At 60.0% G+C, this 17,500-nt stretch overlaps 2 protein-coding genes across 2 annotated transcripts; one reads left to right on the top strand and one right to left on the bottom strand.

Annotated features, from left to right (window-relative positions):
• Positions 1-1,523: 1,523 nt before the first annotated feature.
• On the bottom strand, positions 1,524-6,860 carry LOC132588445 (ETS translocation variant 3-like). Its single transcript, XM_060260873.1, has 4 exons — positions 6,787-6,860; positions 5,856-6,093; positions 4,924-5,039; positions 1,524-2,617 (listed from the first exon to the last, which is right to left on the bottom strand). The coding sequence occupies exons 1-4, from the start codon at positions 6,830-6,832 to the stop codon at positions 1,524-1,526; spliced, it is 1,494 nt and encodes a 497-aa protein (XP_060116856.1). The 5' UTR covers positions 6,833-6,860.
• Positions 6,861-13,597: 6,737 nt separating this feature from the next.
• On the top strand, positions 13,598-17,493 carry MRPL24 (mitochondrial ribosomal protein L24). Its single transcript, XM_060256700.1, has 5 exons — positions 13,598-13,858; positions 15,196-15,291; positions 15,427-15,530; positions 16,909-17,039; positions 17,173-17,493. Exons 1-5 carry the CDS (start codon positions 13,676-13,678, stop codon positions 17,307-17,309), a joined length of 651 nt encoding a protein of 216 aa, XP_060112683.1. The 5' UTR covers positions 13,598-13,675; the 3' UTR covers positions 17,310-17,493.
• Positions 17,494-17,500: the final 7 nt, after the last annotated feature.

Here is a 17,500-nt window from a genome sequence, read left to right on the forward strand (position 1 = left end):
CCCTGCAGGCCTCCAAGAGTGAAACACAAAGCAGATTCACACAGGTGGTCAGCAGCCTGGCGGGGAGAGGGAGGAGGAGGAGTCAGTGTCCTCCCCAGGCAGCCTCTGTCCTGCTCCACAGCAATAAGGCCACCAGCTCCAACAGCCCTGAAGTCTTCGCCCCACCTTGCCAGGAAAACCACCTGCTCTGTCTCTGCGGTTTTCCACGGGAGCCGTGGGGAAGTGGCGTTCAAGGTGGCAGGACAAGGAACACCCTCTCCCATGCTCCGCTCGCATCCCCCAAACACCTCTCCTCAGAAACAGGAGGAGGCCAGCCTCTCCCACCCCTTGCCCCTCCCCACCCACGGCTGGCCCCCCAGCACTCAGCAAGGCAAGGCAGAGGAGGAGCAGCCCCGACCCCCAGCATGCAGGCCCCTCCCCCTCCCCACAGACAGGCAAGAAGGGCTCTGACAAAAGGCATCCAGGTTTGTTCCACGCCCACATTCCTTCCTCTTCCCTGAAAAGATTCTGCCACAGCCCATCATGGCTTCTCCAAGGTGGTTTGAAATGGGACCCTTCAGTGTCTCCTCTAAGCTGCACCGTCTTGTGGGCCAAAAGTCTCCTTTGGGAGCCAAAAGCTCTCCAGTCCACGATGGCCTCCGGAGAACGGGTCCTCTCTGCCCCTTCCCACCAGATTGGTAGACTCGGCCTCCGGAGAACGGGTCTCTCTGCCCCTTCCCACCAGATTGGTAGGCGTGGCCTCCGGAGAACGGGTCTCTCTGCCCCTTCCCACCAGATTGGTAGGCGTGGCCTCCGGAGAACGGGTCTCTCTGCCCCTTCCCACCAGATTGGTAGGCGTGGCCTCCGGAGAACGGGTCTCTCTGCCCCTTCCCACCAGATTGGTAGACCTGGACTCCGGAGAACGGGTCTCCCAAGCCAGTGGAAAGGGAGGGGCACACCTGGCCTCAGACGGTTGCCTGCATGGAGTCTAAACTCTCCTGCTCGGGGGGTGGGGAAGTACCCTGCACGTGCAGCTTAGTGGGAACACTGGAGGTCATTCCTGCCCCCCACCCTTCCCCACCCCAGTCCCAGAAGTAACACTTAGGTTGAAAAGCCCTACCGCCAGCCACAAAGCATGCGGTGCCTCCCCCTACCCTCCCCCCCCCCCCCGCCGGCTTCCTGCCCGGCCACCTCGGCTTCTCCAAGGTCCAGACACAGCGCGACATTCCGGAAGCCCCCCCACCCCTCCCCCAGGCCCCAGCCACATTCCAGTTTCCAAGTTCTCCTCTGCTGCCACCTCACTTCTTAGCAAAGAACTATATACATTCAGACAGACTCTGGCTTCTAGAAACGGCAGAGTACCAAAGCAATTCTGGAAAGCCCGCCCACTTCAGCGGGCCCAGCGAGAGAGGCAGAGACGGAAGAGAAGAGGCAGGCCGGCCTCCACTGTGTGACCCCCTCCCCAACCCTCCCGCCTCTGATCAAACACACAAAGCGCAACCCCCGCCCCCATGCTTCCAGCACCCCCCCCCAAACTCTGCTGCCTACACATCTGCCGCCCCTGCGGCTGCCACGGCCTTGGGAGCCCCCAGGCTGTGGGGGTTGCTGAGGGGACTCTCCCCCCAGTAGGGCTTCCCCCCCTCCAGGAAGTCCGCCGGCCGGTCACCATGCCAACGGCGCTTGAGGCGCAGCTTGGGGGGCATGGCTGCATCTTCCCTCTTCTCCTGGGGGCTCCGGTCCCCCCCTCCTTCCTCCTGCTTGGGCAAGGGGGCTGGGGTGGGCCACGAGGGGGCCACTGGCCTGGCAAAGAGCGCCTTCCCCGCTTCCTGGTCCTTCTTCTCCGGGGACTCCGGGCTCTCGGCCTCCTTGTCCAAAACAGGCTCCATCTTGACATGAGGCGGCGAAGGGGGAGGCGCCTGGGAAGCCCCCGCCCCACTGCTGCTCTCAGGCCTCTCTCGGTTCTTGCGCCCCACCGGCGGGGGCTGCAGCTTGATGGGGAAGGGGGGCTGCTCCTCCGGAGGCGGTCCCTGGCGCTGCAGGGGCGGGATCAGCAGGCCGGGGTAGCGGGGGAAAGTCCTCGGGCTGAGGTGGTAGTTGAAGACGGAGCAGGCCTGCGAGTGGAGATAGTGCTTCATGTCGTCGGGGTTGAAGGAGAAACAGCTGCTGCCCGGGAAGGGGCTCAGGCCCGGGGAGGGGCTGTAGGAGAAGAGGGTGGGGGTCAGGGACAAGGCCGGGGAGATGGGGACATTCAGGACGCCCCCGCGGGCAGCGAGGGGGGAGACGGCAAAAGGGCTGTGGGGGTCAGGGTAGATCCCCGGCCGGCTGAAGAGAGGAAGCACCAACTCTGGCTTGCGTTTGGGGGGGCCGATCCCGGCCGCGCCGGAGGCTGAGTTGCGCGAGGAGGGCAGGAGGTCCACCCCGTGCCTCCAGTCGGGAGAGCTGCCGTCCCGCTCCGGCACCGGAGAAGACTTCTCGCCGAAGCTGCCGTTGTTGAGGGGCTCTGGGCCCGCCGGCACCATGGATCGGGCCGAGAAGCGGTTCGGCTGGGGGTCCTCGGTGGGAGAGTGGCTGTCCAGCGGAGGGAAGTGGAAGCGGGAGGAAGCCGTGGGGACAGGAGGGGCGCTCTGCGGGACGACACCTGCCAGAGGAGGAGGAGGAAACAGGAGACCAGCATTAGCAAGAGAGGCCCCCCAAGGCTCAGCTGACAAAACTAGCCCTGCACGGCTCTTGCAAGTGGATGAGAAGGAGCGAGGGAGGCGAGAGCACGGAGTGGGGGGGTCCCTCCACTTGCAGCTGCTGGAATGGCCTTGGGTCAGCCATAGTGGTTAAGTGCATGGACTCTTATCTGGGAGAACCGGGTTTGATTCTACACTCCTCCACTTGCACCTGCTGAAATGGCCTTGGGTCAGCCAGAGCTCTGGCAGAGCTGTCCTTGAAAGGCCAGTTTCTGGGAGAACTCTCTCAGCCCCACACACCTCACAGGATTTCTGTTGTGGCGGGAGAAGATACAGGAGATTATAAGACGCTCTGAGTCTCTGTTTCAGAGAGCAGAGCAGGGTATAAATCTGCAATTCTTCTTCTTCAGAGAAAGGACAGCAGAGATCAGCTTCTGGCCAAGGAGGAGCTGGGGCAGTATCAAGGGTCTCCTGGGGGCACCTGCCGGCCTGTGTAGTTCGAAGTGGGGAAAAGGGGGAGGGAGGTAAAAGGTTGCTTGGGAAGCTCAGCCTGCACTCTGAGGGAAGCCGCCCCCCCCCTCCACAACATAACTCCTGCTTTGAATTTTCGAGAAGAGTTTTTCACGCTCCTCCAACTACGGAGGAATCCCCAACCGGCGTGTTCTTGGGACCTCCTGTGGGTGACCCCCATGCACTTAGAGCCCCCCTCCGCCCGGCTGTCACGGGGTCAGCTGCGGCCCAGAAGTGCCAAGCCCTGACCGGAGGAGCCTGAACCAGCTTCAGGCAACACCTCAGGCTGGAAGCCTGCCCTTTCGATGAATCACTCTCGCCCCTCCCACGGCTCAAGCACGATGGAGTGGCAAAGCCCTTTGCCTGCTCAGTGCCAAACGCCAGGGAGGCTCTTGCTTCAGACACACGTGTGGGTGTGGCAGCAGCACAGGCCCGGATGCCCACCGCCTCCTCCAGAACAGGTCGGATGGCTCCGTCTCCACCTCGCTCTGCCGAGGAGGAAAGAAAACAAGCTGCCACTGCAAAGAGGCACCAAGCGGCATTCCGGGAGCCAAGCGCCCTGTCCGCCTGGCCCAGGGCGTGCCCGCCCGCCTGCCAGCAGGGCGAAAGGAAGAGTCACCAGCAGGCAACTGCCTGGACTCGCTGTGGGAATCACCGTCGCTCCAGCAGGGCAGCTCCAGCCTGAGGAACACGCAGCCCAGGTTCTCTTTCACAGGGCAATCTCGCTCAGCAGCCCACGCCCAGGCGGAAACCAGACTGCCCCCCTTCCCAGGTGCAACACGGCCTTTGTCCAAGAAAGCCCTCCACCCTTTGGAAAACAAGGCATGCCTGAACAAAGAGGAACAGGCCGCTCTGCCCCCCCAGGCCCAGCGGTTCTCAAGGGGACATTTCCTGAGGGTTTCCCCGCCACTCCCCACACAGCCCAGGGCTGCAGGAAGCAAAGAAACAAAGCTCCCTCAAGGCTTCTACCGCAGCAGAGGCCGGCCGGGCAGCTGAAGCAGCAGCTGGAGAAGGAAACTCAGCTCTCAGCCAGGGCCTTTCCCCACCTCTTGGGCAAAGGAGCTTCCTTGCGGAAAGCAGGGCCTCCTCTGCACTGGCCACCCCAAGACACCCTCCCCGCAAGGGGCTGGCTGGTGGAAGCTCCGGGCCCTCACAAAGCAGCTCAGAAGGGAGCGCTCCTTTGGAAATCCACACGCAACGGGAGGTGGCAGAATTGTTTCTACGGCAAAGATTAGTCACCAATTGTCCCAGGCCATTTGATGTGAAACTGATGCATGAGCTCAAAACTTCAGCCCAGGCGTGCAGTGTTCGGGGGGGGGGGGGCAAACACACACAGCACCAGCAGGGACCAGATTTCCAACGTGGGGAGGGCACCGAGCAAGGGGGCGGGAGGAAACCACAGCTAAACATACAAGAAGCCCTGGCCCCACGTGCCACTGGAGCCCGCTGCGACTGGCACACTGAGAGTCATCGTCCTGGTGCCCCTCTGCTCTCTTGGAGCCTACACAACTGCACTGCCAGCCCACAAGCCACAACCTGCCAGTGGAGAGGGTGACAAGCTGCACAAAGCAGACAGCTCAGAACCTCCAAGGGGTCCGACGGGCATCCCCACTCCAAGCCCCGACTCCAGGACTCCGGTTATGACGCCGCCACCCAAATGGGGTCATCCCACTCAGACTGTCCAAACCGCTGAGGTGTGCCTGAGGACATTCTCGGCTCCCTCCACCCAGCACCAGACCACGCCTGCCTCTCCACTCACCGTTGGGCCGGATGTTGATGAAGGGGTAATTGGGCATCACCAGCTTATTGAAGTTGAACTTGTAGGTGAACCTCTTCCCCTTGGTCTTGTGAAGGATCCTTTTATTGTAATAGTATCTGCAAAAAAGAGAGAGAGGCTTGACCCCCCCAGTCCTGCTCTGGCAAATAAAGCACAGGGGCCTCCATTCTCCCAGTTCAAGGTGGGTTTTGCTCCTCAGCTGGGAGAGAGAGCAAGGAGGAGACAGCGAGGGAGAGAGAGCAAGGTCAGGGAAGCCCCGCTGACTCATCTTCACACACACACACACACACACACACCCCTCAGCAGACCTGAACCAAAACTGACTAAGAATTCTGCTTCCCCTCCCAGGAATCCACCCGCACATTTGCATTTTATTATTTCCTTCCTCTTCCATTCTGCAAACTAACACAAGCTTTTTCTTGCCTGTCTTGGCCTGGCCTGCTCACCCAGAGGGCCAAGGCAGCCACCCGGGTGCTCAGGAGAGGCAGAATCCGGCAGGAACAAAAGCTGCGCTCTCAGCTCGACCCCTCAGAGCAGAAAAGCTCTTGCAACAGGCAGGCCTGAGGCTGCGAAGGACCCTTCTCAGCACCAGCAGTTCCCGCCTGACCCGTTAGGAAGACCAGACTAGCTCTTACGGGCATCACCCAAGCGTCAAAGGAGGGCTTGGGGAGAGAACGAGGTCAGGAACTCTCCTGGAAACCCAACTGTGGGATTGCCCAGGGCTCCAGGAACGTGAGCACAGGATTTCAGCCCAGGCAGTTCGGACTGCGGAATTCTGCAAGCGAGGGACAGGTCCGTGGCCAAGAATTCCCTTCGCTGCCTCCCAACCCCCCCGGAAAGGGCTCTGCCTGCTGACAAGTCCAGCTTCCGTCAGTCCATTCAGGACACACGCAACCCCCCCCCCCCGCACTGACCTGAGGGCCCGGCTCAGCTTGTCGTAGTTCATCTGCGGCTTGCACTTCCTCCTGCCCCACAGGCGCGCCACCTCGTCGGGGTCCTTGATCACAAACTCCCCGTACTCCCCCTGCTGCCAGGCGATGACGTGGCGGAACTCCTCTTTCTGCAGCAGCTCCAGGATGAAGTGCCAGAGCTGGATTTGGCGGGAGCCCGGGCTGGACTCCGTCTTGTAGGCCCAGTCGGGGAAGTGGTAGCCTGCGGGAAGGGAGCGGTCAGGAGGCAGCAGGCAGCCCCCCAGCCACGAGCCGGAAGACAAAGCCCTGCTCAGGCAGCCGCAGGGGTGAGGCCACCCCTCCCCTCCCCACTTTGCAGAACCTTTGCAAGACATTTGGGGCCACTCTTTTAAGACCAACACAGCTGGTGAAAACTTGCACAGTCAAAGGTAGCCCTGCACGCGCCCATGAGAAAAACCGTCTCAGAGTTCAAGGTGCATGAAAGGCTTCTGACGAGGCTAACTATTCCTCAGGGATCATGCAAAGATGGCAATGAAACCCACCCTCTTAAAAGCGCCCGTCTACAACAGCAGCGCATGGAAACTGCTAGATCTCTGCAAAACACACCAATCCCTCCCAAGGGGTCCTGTGGCCCCTTTCAGCTTGCGAGATCCTGGGCCAGATCCTCTCGGCATCAGGCAATCGGGGCTTTCTTCCCTGGGTTGTTTGCTTCAAGGACTCTGCTTGGGGAGGGGGCAGCCACTCCACCATCGGGGCGCTCTACTTTCTGCCCTGCCAGTTCACATCCCTGTCGGAAAATGCTTCATAACTAAGCAAAGCCAAGGCCCACAAGACCTCGCGAGGAGCCCTTAAGGGGGGCGTTGACTCCGGCACAATCAGCTCGCTCAGCGTCAAGCCCAGAGAGGCTGCATGGCAGCAGAGGGCTTGACCTTACCTCCTCCTCCTTCTGACTTCTCCACAATGCTGCAGCCAGCCTTCATTTTGCTCCTCCTGCTGAAAGGGATGGGGGGTGGGGAGGGGGAGAGAGAGAGAGAGAAGGCACAGTTACCTACCCAGAGGCAATTACCACATACAGTATTCCTGCCACTCATCCTTGAGAAGCCACCTCTGCGAGTGTGTGCCCAGGGGTTTCTCGGCTACCAACAGCTGTAATTGCACACCACCCAGAGTCTAACCACAGGCTCCAAACGTAGCATTTAGGGCTTGCTCACCCGCCCAGCTTGCCACTGACCTAAGGAAAGCAGAGAAAGCTCTGCAAGAGAGTTGCAGCACAAGGCCTCTGGCTGCAGAGGGGTCGGCTCTTGCTGCTGGCCCTGCACTCTACACCCCCCTTGCCCATTTCACACCCACTACTGAGACCACAAGAAGAACTGCCTCAGCGAGCGCTTAGTACACGCAGATGCAAACCCACCAACTGAAGATCAGAAAAGGCCTGCTGGATGGGACCCATGGTCCACCTAGTCCAGCGTCCTTTCTCACACAGAGGCTAACCAGTTCCTCAAGAGCTCCAGAAACAGCGCACAGAGGCTGAGGCCTTCCCCAGATGTTTCCTCCTGGCCCTGGGACTCAGAGGCTGACTACTTCTGTCCATGGAGGGCCCCTTCAGCCACCACGGCTAGTAGCTACTGCTAGATCTCTTCTCCAAGAATCTGTTTAATCCCCCTTGAAAGTCGTCTAGGCCTGTGACCATGACTACATCTTCTGGCAGCGAATTCCACATTTTAATCACTAGCTATGCAAACAAGAATTGGAAAGAGGGAGACAGAGCACACCCAGGCCTTGGGAAACAGCAACACAGGGACAGCCAGCAAGATGGCAGAAATAACGCCCCCTTCCTTCAAGCTGGGTTTCGACCCCCAGGAGGCCCTGAAGCTCTGACCAAGCCAAGTGAGAGTAATTGTTCCGGATTTGCTCTCCTTCGGTGAAGCAGCAAAGCTGGAAGACAAGGGGAAAGTGCCAAGCACGTGCAGAAGGCTGGAAACAGTTCCAGGAATGACTCCCCTGACTCTTAGGGGCTACTGTGCTACAGCCCTTCCACACACGGCCTACCTGGGGATCCCCAAACCTCTGGCACGCTCCACAAGGCCTCCTGGTTGAGCAGCACAGCTGGAGCAGGGGAACCCTCCAGGCTGCTCCCCTGCCAGTCTCCTTCCGTTCACCTAGTCCAGGAGTCCCTGGGAGGCTTCTCAGAGAAACCTGCAGAGCCCCCCCCCCCCGCCAGAACTGATGCAGGAGCGGCCTGCCCTCCCTCCCCCCCTCAAGGACTGATAAGTGGGGTAATAAAAGGGATTAGCAGGGCAGCACCAACAATGCGGCAGAGCCTTCGCACTCCCGTACAGACACACCCTTGGCTGGCCTGCCTGGATTCCTTCCGCTGCAGCCCACCCCCCCTCCAGCAATGGCCCTGCAGGGAGAACATATGAAGCTGCCTTCTACTGAATCAGACCCTCCTGGGTCCCTCAAAGTCAGTCTTGTCTACTCAGACTGGCAGCCACTCTCCAGGGTCTCCAGCTGAGTTTTTTCACACCTCTTTGCCTGGACACTTTTGAGTTGGAGATGCTGAGAATCGAACCTGGGACTTTCTGCTTACCAAGCAGATGCTCTTCCACTGAGCCACCATCCCTCCCCTAACTGGCAGTGGCTCTCCAGGGTCTCTAGCGGAGGTTTTTCACACCTCTTTGCCTGGACACTTTTGAGTTGGAGATGCTGGGGATTGAACCTGGGACCTTCTGCTTACCAAGCAGATGCTCTCCCACTGAGCCACCATCCCTCCCCTAACTGGCAGTGGCTCTCCAGGGTCTCAGGCTGAAGTTTTTCACACCTCTTTGCCTGGACACTTTTGAGTTGGAGATGCTGGGGATTGAACCTGGGACCTTCCGCTTACCAAGCAGATGCTCTACCACTGAGCCACCATCCCTCCCGTAACTGGCAGCGGCTCTCCAGGGTCTTAGGCTGAGGTTTTTCATACCTTTTTGCCTGGACCCTTTTTAGTTGGAGATGCCGGGGATTGAACCTGGGACCTTCCACTTACCAAGCAGATGCTCTCCCACTGAGCCACCATCCCTCCCCTAACTGGCAGTGGCTCTCCAGGGTCTCAAGTGGAGGTTTTTCACGCCTACTTGCCTGGAACCTTTTTTAGTGGGAGATGCCGGGGATTGAACCTGGGACCTTCTGCTTACCAAGAGGAGGCTCTACCACTGAGCTATAGCCCACTTCATGGCTCTCCAGGGTCTGAAGCGGAAGTTTTTCACGCCTCCTTGCCTGGACCCTTTTGAGTGGGAGATGCTGGGGATTGAACCTGGGACCTTCTGCCTACAAAGCAGATGCTCGACCCCTGAGCCCCCGTCCCTCCCCTTAGACACATGACCCTCTGAAGCGGCCTTCTACTGAATCAGACCCTCTTTGGTCCCTGAAAGGCAGTCCTGTCTGCTCAGCCTGGCAGCGGCTCTCAGGGTGTCAAGTGGAGGTTTTTCACGCCTACTTGCCTGGAACCTTTTTTAGTGGGAGATACTGGGGATTGAACCTGGGATCTTCTGCTTACCAAGAGGAGGCTCTACCACTGAGCCACAGCCCCATTCATGGCTCTCCAGGGTCTCAAGCTGAGGTTTTTCACACCTACTTGCCTGGACCCTTTTGAGTTGGAGATGCCGGGGATTGAACCTGGGACCTCCTGCTTCCCAAGCAGATGCTCTACCCCTGAGCCCCGTCCCTCCCCTTGGACACATGAGCCTCTGAAGCGGCCTTCTACTGAATCAGAGCCTCTTTGGTCCCTGAAAGGCAGTCCTGTCTGCTCAGCCTGGCAGCGGCTCTCAGGATCTCAAGTTATTCATGCCTACTTGCCTGGAACCTTTTTTAGTGGGAGATACTGGGGATTGAACCTGGGATCTTCTACTTACCAAGTGGAGGCTCTACCACTGAGCTATAGCCCACTTCATGGCTCTCCAGGGTCTCAAGCTGAGGTTATTCGTGCCTACTTGCCTGGAGCCCTGTTTAGTGGAGATGCCGGGGATTGAACCTGGGACCTCCTGCTTCCCAAGCAGATGCTCTACCCCTGAGCCCCGTCCCTCCCCTTGGACACATGAGCCTCTGAAGCGGCCTTCTACTGAATCAGAGCCTCTTTGGTCCCTGAAAGGCAGTCCTGTCTGCTCAGCCTGGCAGCGGCTCTCAGGATCTCAAGTTATTCATGCCTACTTGCCTGGAACCTTTTTTAGTGGGAGATACTGGGGATTGAACCTGGGATCTTCTACTTACCAAGTGGAGGCTCTACCACTGAGCTATAGCCCACTTCATGGCTCTCCAGGGTCTCAAGCTGAGGTTATTCGTGCCTACTTGCCTGGAGCCCTGTTTAGTGGAGATGCCGGGGATTGAACCTGGGACCTCCTGCTTCCCAAGCAGATGCTCTACCCCTGAGCCCCGTCCCTCCCCTTGGACACATGAGCCTCTGAAGCGGCCTTCTACTGAATCAGAGCCTCTTTGGTCCCTGAAAGGCAGTCCTGTCTGCTCAGCCTGGCAGCGGCTCTCAGGATCTCAAGTTATTCATGCCTACTTGCCTGGAACCTTTTTTAGTGGGAGATACTGGGGATTGAACCTGGGATCTTCTGCTTACCAAGTGAAGGCTCTACCACTGAGCTATAGCCCACTTCATGGCTCTCCAGGGTCTCAAGCTGAGGTTTTTCACACCTATCTGCCTGGACGCTTTTTTTGGAGATGCCAGTGGGGATTGAACCTGGGACCTTCTGCTTCCCAAGCAGATGCTCGAGCCCTGAGCCCCGTCCCTCCCCTTAGACACATGAGCCTCTGAAGCGGCCTTGAAGTGAATCAGACCCTCCTGGGTCCCTCTGCTCAGCCTGGCAGCGGCTCTCCGGGGTCTGCAGCGGAGGTTGCCTGGCCCCTTCTCAGCTGAGGCGCCCGTGGGGACCGAGCCCGGGGCCTCCCGCTTTCCCCCGAGGAGCCGCGGCCACGCGAAGGCTGCAGGGGCTTCTTCGGGGCGGGCCCGGGGCGTGTCCTGGCTGCGAGGCCCCTCCCCCGGCGGCGGGATCTCACCTGCGGCTGCCGGGGCTGGCGGGCGGGCGGGCGTCGGGCGGGCGGTTGGTGGGGCTTCTCCCCGGCTCGGGCCTCCCTGCCTGGCTCCGCTCCTCGCCGCCGCCGCCGCCGTCCTCCCACCCCAGCTGCTGCTGCTCCTGCCGCCGGAACCGGAAACGCCGCCTCCTCCTCCCCGCCCACTGGTCTGACTCACCGCCCGCGTCACGCGCGTGCCCGGAGGCCGCTTCCGGCAGGGGCCACCCGCGGCCTTCCCGGCCTGCCCCGCGCCCCGGAAGTCCCCTCGCCGCCTCCTTCCGGTCCTCTCCTGGGGGGGGAGGGTTGCCAGCCTCCAGGTGGGGCCAGGAGATCTCCCTGAAACCGGCCAGCTCCTCTTCTCCAGCACAGAACATAAGAGAAGCCCTGCTGGAGCCGGCCATCCAGTCTCACGCAGTGGCCAATAATTTGTGGCTAATAGCCACTGATGGACCTCTGCTCCATATTTTTATTTAACCCCCTCTTGAAGGTGGCCATGCTTGTGGCCGCCACCACATCCTGTGGCAGGGAATTCCACATGTTAATCACCCTTTGGGTGAAGAAGTACTTCCTTTTATCCGTTTTAACCTGTCTGCTCAGCAATTTCATCGAATGCCCACGAGTTCTTGTACTGTGAGAAAGGGAGAAAAGTACTTCTTTCTCTACCTTCTCCATCCCATGCATAATCGTGCAAACCTCTATCATGTCACCCCGCAGTCGACCTTTCTCCAAGTTAAAGAGCCCTAAGCATTTTAACCTTTCTTCATAGGGAAAGTGTTCCAAGCCTGTAATCATTCTAACAGCACAAGAGAGAGAGGAGGCGGGAGCCCCGCGGGTAGCACAAGACACACACACGCACACATGTCCTTGCCTGCGGAAAGTATTCCTCAACAATCGTATCCAAGCAACATCTATAGAGCACAACAGGTGAACATAAGAGAAGCCATGTTGGATCAGGCCAATGACCCACCCAGTCCAACACTCTGTGTCACATAAGAACATAAGAGAAGCCCTGTTGGATCAGGCCAGTGGCCCATCCAGTCCAACACTCCGGGTCACATAAGAATATAAGAGAAGCCATGTTGGATCAGGCCAGTGGCCCATCCAGTCCAACACTCTGTGTCACATAAGAGAAGCCATGTTGGATCAGGCCAATGACCCACCCAGTCCAACACTCTGTGTCACATAACATAAGAGAAGCCCTGTTGGATCAGGCCAGTGGCCCCTCCAGTCCAACACTCTGTGTCACATAAGAACATAAGAGAAGCCATGTTGGATCAGGCCAATGGCCCCTCCAGCCCAACACTCTGTGTCATGTAAGAATACAAGAGAAGCCATGTTGGATCAGGCCAGTGGCCCATCCAGTCCAATACTCTGTGTCACACAGGGGCCAAAAAACCCAGGAGGTTCATCAGTGGGGCCAGGACATTAGACGCCCTCCAACGGCTGCCCACCCCCCAGGCAGCAAGAATACAGAGCATCAGTGCCCCAGGCATAAGAACATAAGAGAAGCCCTGCTGGATCAGGTCAGTGGCTCATCCAGTCCAACATTCTGCATCACACTGGTCAAAAACCCCAGGTGCCATCAGGAGGTCCATCAGTGGGGCCAGGACACGTGAAGCGCTCCCACTGTTGCCCCCAGCCCCAGCACCATGAATACAGAGCATCACTGCCCCAGACATAAGAACATAGGATAAGCCCTGTTGGATCAGGGCTGTGGTCCCTCCAGTCCAACACTCTTGAGTCACACAGGGGCCATCAGGAGGTCCACCAGTAGCCCCTTCCCACTCTGGGATTCTATGATTCAAGGGAAGAGCTATGCGTAGTGCATCACAGTATCTAGTCTTAATGAGGGACCGTCTTTCCCCATATGAACCCCAGAGAGCACTGAGGTCAGCAGGGAAGAACCAGCTGACTATCGCTGGACCAAAAGAGGCCAAACTACAAAATACTCGCGCACGGGCCTTCTCCATCGCAGCTCCACACCTATGGAACCAGCTCCCGGATGAAGTGCGAGCCCTGCGGAGCCTTGACCAGTTCCGCAGGGCCTGCAAGACCACCCTTTCCAGGATGGCCTTTGCCGGCTGAGAGACTGATGTCGAGCGACTTCTGTTATCATGATCCTACGAATAGAATTTAGCACCTGAAAAATTTTGTATTGTATTTGGTTAAATGGCATGTTTTTAAAACTAATGTGATTTTAAACCTTTGTATAACCATATGAATATGTTGTTAGCTGCCCTGAGCCCGCCTCGGCGGGGAGGGCGGGATATAAATACAATTTTATTATTATTATATTGTTCCAGTGGCATGGACCCAAAGTTGGAAGCAGCTGCTCCAGAGCTCATGTGTTCTTGAGTGCTGCGCCTCCTGTGGTCCCTGCCAGCCCCACAGATGTGTTGCCACGTTAACGCCCGCTTGGTCAGGGCATCCAGGGGCGGCTTCGGTCCTCCCTCCGGGCTGGGGGGGATTCTCCCTGGCTGCGGCACGTGCACGTGGGCAGGCCTCTGGGCGGCTTCGTGGGGAGGGGCGCAGTGCAAGGTGAAGGCGGGACGGTGCAACCCTCGAGCTCTTGCAGCGGGCGTCCCTCTGGGCCACTTCCTTCCTTCCCTCCTCTCTTTGCAGGGGACGCCCGGGCGGGCGCAGGGACTGCAAGTCCCGGGAGGCGTTGCGCGGCGGGCTCCGGCTCCCGGCCTGCAGCGCGGCCTGTGTGCGCGCCCCGCGAGCGTGGTGGGCTCCTGAGCGGGTGCAGAGCGCCGGGAGGGAGGATGCGGCTGTGGGCGGCGCTGCGGGTGGCGCAGAAGGTGCCGCTGCCTCCGCACTACCGCTACGGCATGAGCCGCCCGGGCACGGCGGCCGACAAGCACAAGAACCCGCCCGGCATCCGCCGCAAGAAGCTCTGGGTGGAGCCCATCGCCCACCACGAGTGGAAGTTCTTCCAGGGAGACACGGTAGGCGGGCGGGCGGGATGCGAACCCAGCGCCCGGGATGGGTGGAGGGGGGGCGCTACGCGGGGCCGGAGGCTCACTCGCTCCTCCTCCCCACTCCTCCTTCTCTCCCTCCTCCCCCTCCCCCTCCTCCTCCTCCCCCCTTCTCCCCCTCCTCCTCCCCCCTCCTCTCCTCCCCCTCCCCCTTCTCCCCCTCCTCCCCTCCCCCTCCTCCTCCCCCCTCCTCTCCTCCCCCCTCCTCTCCTCCCCCCTCCCCCTCCTCCCCCTCCTCTCCTCTCCCCCTCCTCCCCCCTCCTCCCCCTTCCCCTCCTCCTTCTCCCCCTTCCCCCTCCTCCTCCTCCTCCCCCTCCTCTCCTCCCCCCTTCCTCCTTCTCCCCCTCCTCCCCCCTCCTCCCCCATCCTCTCCTCCTCCCCCTCCTCCTCCCCCTCCTCTCCTCTCCCCCTCCTCCTCCCCCTCCTCTCCTCCCCCTCCCCCTCCTCTCCTCCTCCCCTCCTCCTTCTCCCCCTCCTCTCCTCCTCCCCCCTCCTCCCCTCCCCCTCCTCTCCTCCTCCCCCTCCTCCTCCCCCCTCCTCTCCTCCCCCCTCCCCCTTCTCCCCCTCCTCCCCTCCCCCCTCCTCTCCTCTCCCCCCATCCTCTCCTCTTCCCCCTCCTCCTTCTCCCCCTCCTCCCCCACTCCCCCCATCCTCTCCTCCTCACCCTTCCCCCTCCTCCCCCCATCCTCTCCTCCTCCTCCATCCTCTCCTCCTCCCCCTCCTCCTTCTCCCCCTCCTCCCCCATCCTCTCCTCCTCCCCCCTCCTCCTTCTCCCCCTCCTCCCCCCATCCTCTCCTCCCCCTCCTCCTCCTCCTCTCCTCTCCCCCCATCCTCTCCTCTTCCCCCCTCCTCCTTCTCCCCCTCGTCCCCCACTCCCCCATCCTCTCCTCCCCCTTCCCCCTCCTCCCCCCATCCTCTCCTCCTCCCCATCCTCTCCTCCTCCCCCTCCTCCTCCCCCTCCTCCCCCCATCCTCTCCTCCTCCTCCCCCTCCTCCCCCCATCCTCTCCTCCTCCTCCCCTCCTCCTCCCCCTCCTCCTCTCCTCTCCCCCCATCCTCTCCTCTTCCCCCCTCCTCCTTCTCCCCCTCCTCCCCCACTCCCCCCATCCTCTCCTCCTCACCCTTCCCCCTCCTCCTTCCCCTCCTCCCCCTCCTTCTCCCCTCCCCCCATCCTCTCCTCCTCCCCCCTCCTCTCCTCCCCTTCCCCCTCCTCCTCCCCCTCCTCCTCCCCCATCCTCTCCTCCCCTCCTTCTCCCCCTCCCCCATCCTCTCCTCCTCTCCCCCCCCCGCTTCCTCTCCTCCTCCACAGGTGCAGATCCTGATCGGGAGGGACGCCGGCAAGCAGGGGCTGGTGGCCCAGGTCATCCGCCAGCGCAACTGGGTCGTCGTGGAGGGCCTAAACGTGGTAAGGAAGGCAGCCGCCCATGCAGCAGCCCCTGGCCCAAGGGAGGCAGCGGGGGGGGGGCGGCCGCAGGGAGGATCTCTGCTGCGCTGCCCGCTTCTGTCCCGCGCTTCCTCCTCCTCCTCCTCTCGCCTGCAGCATTACCGCTACGTGGGGAAAACCGCCATCCATCCCGGGACCTACGTGGCCAGCGAAGCCCCCCTGCTGGTGAACCAGGTGGCCCTGGTGGACCCCACCGACAGGTCAGTGCCACAGCAGCCCCTGCCTGCCACGAGGAGGGGAGGGGAGGGGGCTTCCAAAGCAGGAGACTTTCCCAGGTGACCCAAAGACTAAGCAGGGCCTGCTGGGCTTCCGCAGGCTGAGCAGAGCCACCCAGCTCCCGGCAAAGACACACCAGCGCTCACCCTGCAGTGGTGCCCCCTCTGGTTTCCCTTCCTGACGCTGACCAGCAAGGCTTCCTACAAGCCTTTTCCTTGGCATCCCAGAACTGTGTTGGAACTCTCTGTTGGGGGCAGAGTCTTCTTGGTGCTGGGGGGGGGGGCACAGTGGGAGGGCTTCTAGTGTCCTGGCCCCACTGGTGGACCTCCTGATGACACCTGGGGTTTTTGGCCACTGTGTGACACAGAGTGTTGGACTGGAGGAGCCATTGGCCTGATCCAACAGGGCTCCTCTTATGTTCTTATGTCTGGGGCACTGATGCTCTGTCTTCTTGGTGCTTGGGGGCAACAGTGGGTGGGCTTCTGGTGTCCTGGCCCCACTGGTGAACTTCCTGATGGTGCCTGTTTTTTTGGCCACTGTGTGACACAGAATGCTGGACTGGATGCACCATTGGCCTGATCCAACATGGCTTCTTATGTCTGGGGCAGTGATGCTCTGTCTTCTTGGTGCTTGGGGGGGGGGGAAGTGGAAGGGCTTCTAGCCCCACTTGTGAACCTCCTGATGGCACCTGGGTCTTTTGGCCACTGTATGACACAGAATGCTGGACTGGATGCACCATTGGCCTGATCCAACATGGCTTCTCTTATGTTCTTATGTCTGGGGTAGTGATGCTCTGTCTTCTTGGTGCATGGGGGGGTAACAGTGGGAGGGCTTCTGGTGTCCTGGCCCCACTGGTGGACCTCCTGATGGTGCCTGTTTTTCTGGCCCGTGTGACCCAGAGTGTTGGACTGGAGGGGCCATTGGCCTGATCCAACAGGGCTTCTCTTATGTTCTTATGTGACACAGAGTGTTAAGAACATAAGAACATAAGAGAAGCCATGTTGGATCAGGCCAGCGGCCCATCAAGTCCAACACTCTGTGTCACACAGTGGCAAAAAATGTTATATACACACATACACTGTGGCTAATAGCCACTGATGGACCTGTGCTCCATATTTGTTGGATTGGATGGGCCATTGGCCTGATCCAACATGGCTTCTCTCATGTTCTTATGGACCTCCAGGGTCACCTAGTCCAACCCCTGCACAATGCCAGAAATTCACAAGGAGCTCCCCCAGCCCCCACCTCTGTGTGTAAAAACAGTGTCTTTGGTGCTCAAGCATTATGTGCAGCCAACCTGTTTTGGGAATGGGACAGTCCCCCCCCTTACCTGTGTCCTGTCCCCATCTCCCGCCGCCCCAGGAACCCCACAGAGGTGGAGTGGCGGTACACAGAAGAGGGCGAGCGGGTCCGTGTCTCCATGAGGACTGGTAGGATCATCCCCCAGCCCCCGGTGATCAGGGAAGACGGGATCGTCCCAGAACAGTGGAAAGGTGAGACAGTGGGGGGGGGAGGGTGGCAGCTGCCTAAATGGGGCTTGTTCCTGAGGAGGCAAGAGGACTGGGAACTTTAGCAGAGGCTGGAGAGCAGCCTCCAGCCATCCTCCTCCTTTTGCCCCTCCTCAAGATGGCCCCAAGGACACCTCTGTGGAGGACGCCCTGGAGAAGACCTACACGCCCTCCCTGAAGACCTTCCAGGAGGAGGTCATGGAGCTGCAGGGAATCGTTGAGACGCGCACTTTCCGGAAGTCCTACTGGTACTGACCTCTCTGCAGCCAGCTGGGCAGCGTGGTCCTTCTTGAAGAGTTCCAGCCAGCGAGGATTCAGGGTGGATCTTCCAGCTAACCAGAACAGCCTGGCAGTGTGAAAGGGCTCCCTTTGGGCCATGGCTGTGCTCTGGATGAAAAGCTCTTTGCCCTTTTCAAATAATTAAAAAAGCGAGAGCAGGCGCAGAC

The sequence above is a fragment of the Heteronotia binoei genome, chromosome 1 (assembly GCF_032191835.1).
Source record: "Heteronotia binoei isolate CCM8104 ecotype False Entrance Well chromosome 1, APGP_CSIRO_Hbin_v1, whole genome shotgun sequence".
Lineage (NCBI taxonomy): Eukaryota > Metazoa > Chordata > Lepidosauria > Squamata > Gekkonidae > Heteronotia > Heteronotia binoei.

What these genes read in the sequence shown, in the direction of transcription:
- LOC132588445 (XM_060260873.1), bottom strand. Translation starts at nt 6,832, where the DNA reads ATGAAGGCTGGCTGCAGCATTGTGGAGAAGTCAGAAGGAGGAGGAG. An exon ending in AAGCTGAGCCGGGCCCTCAG is followed by an intron (nt 5,040 to 5,855) that starts GTCAGTGCGGGG and finishes TCTTTTTTGCAG; the next exon opens with ATACTATTACAATAAAAGGA. An exon ending in CATCAACATCCGGCCCAACG is followed by an intron (nt 2,618 to 4,923) that starts GTGAGTGGAGAG and finishes CTCCTCTGGCAG; the next exon opens with GTGTCGTCCCGCAGAGCGCC.
- MRPL24 (XM_060256700.1), top strand. Translation starts at nt 13,676, where the DNA reads ATGCGGCTGTGGGCGGCGCTGCGGGTGGCGCAGAAGGTGCCGCTGCCT. An exon ending in CTGGTGGACCCCACCGACAG is followed by an intron (nt 15,531 to 16,908) that starts GTCAGTGCCACA and finishes CCGCCGCCCCAG; the next exon opens with GAACCCCACAGAGGTGGAGT. An exon ending in CGTCCCAGAACAGTGGAAAG is followed by an intron (nt 17,040 to 17,172) that starts GTGAGACAGTGG and finishes CCCCTCCTCAAG; the next exon opens with ATGGCCCCAAGGACACCTCT.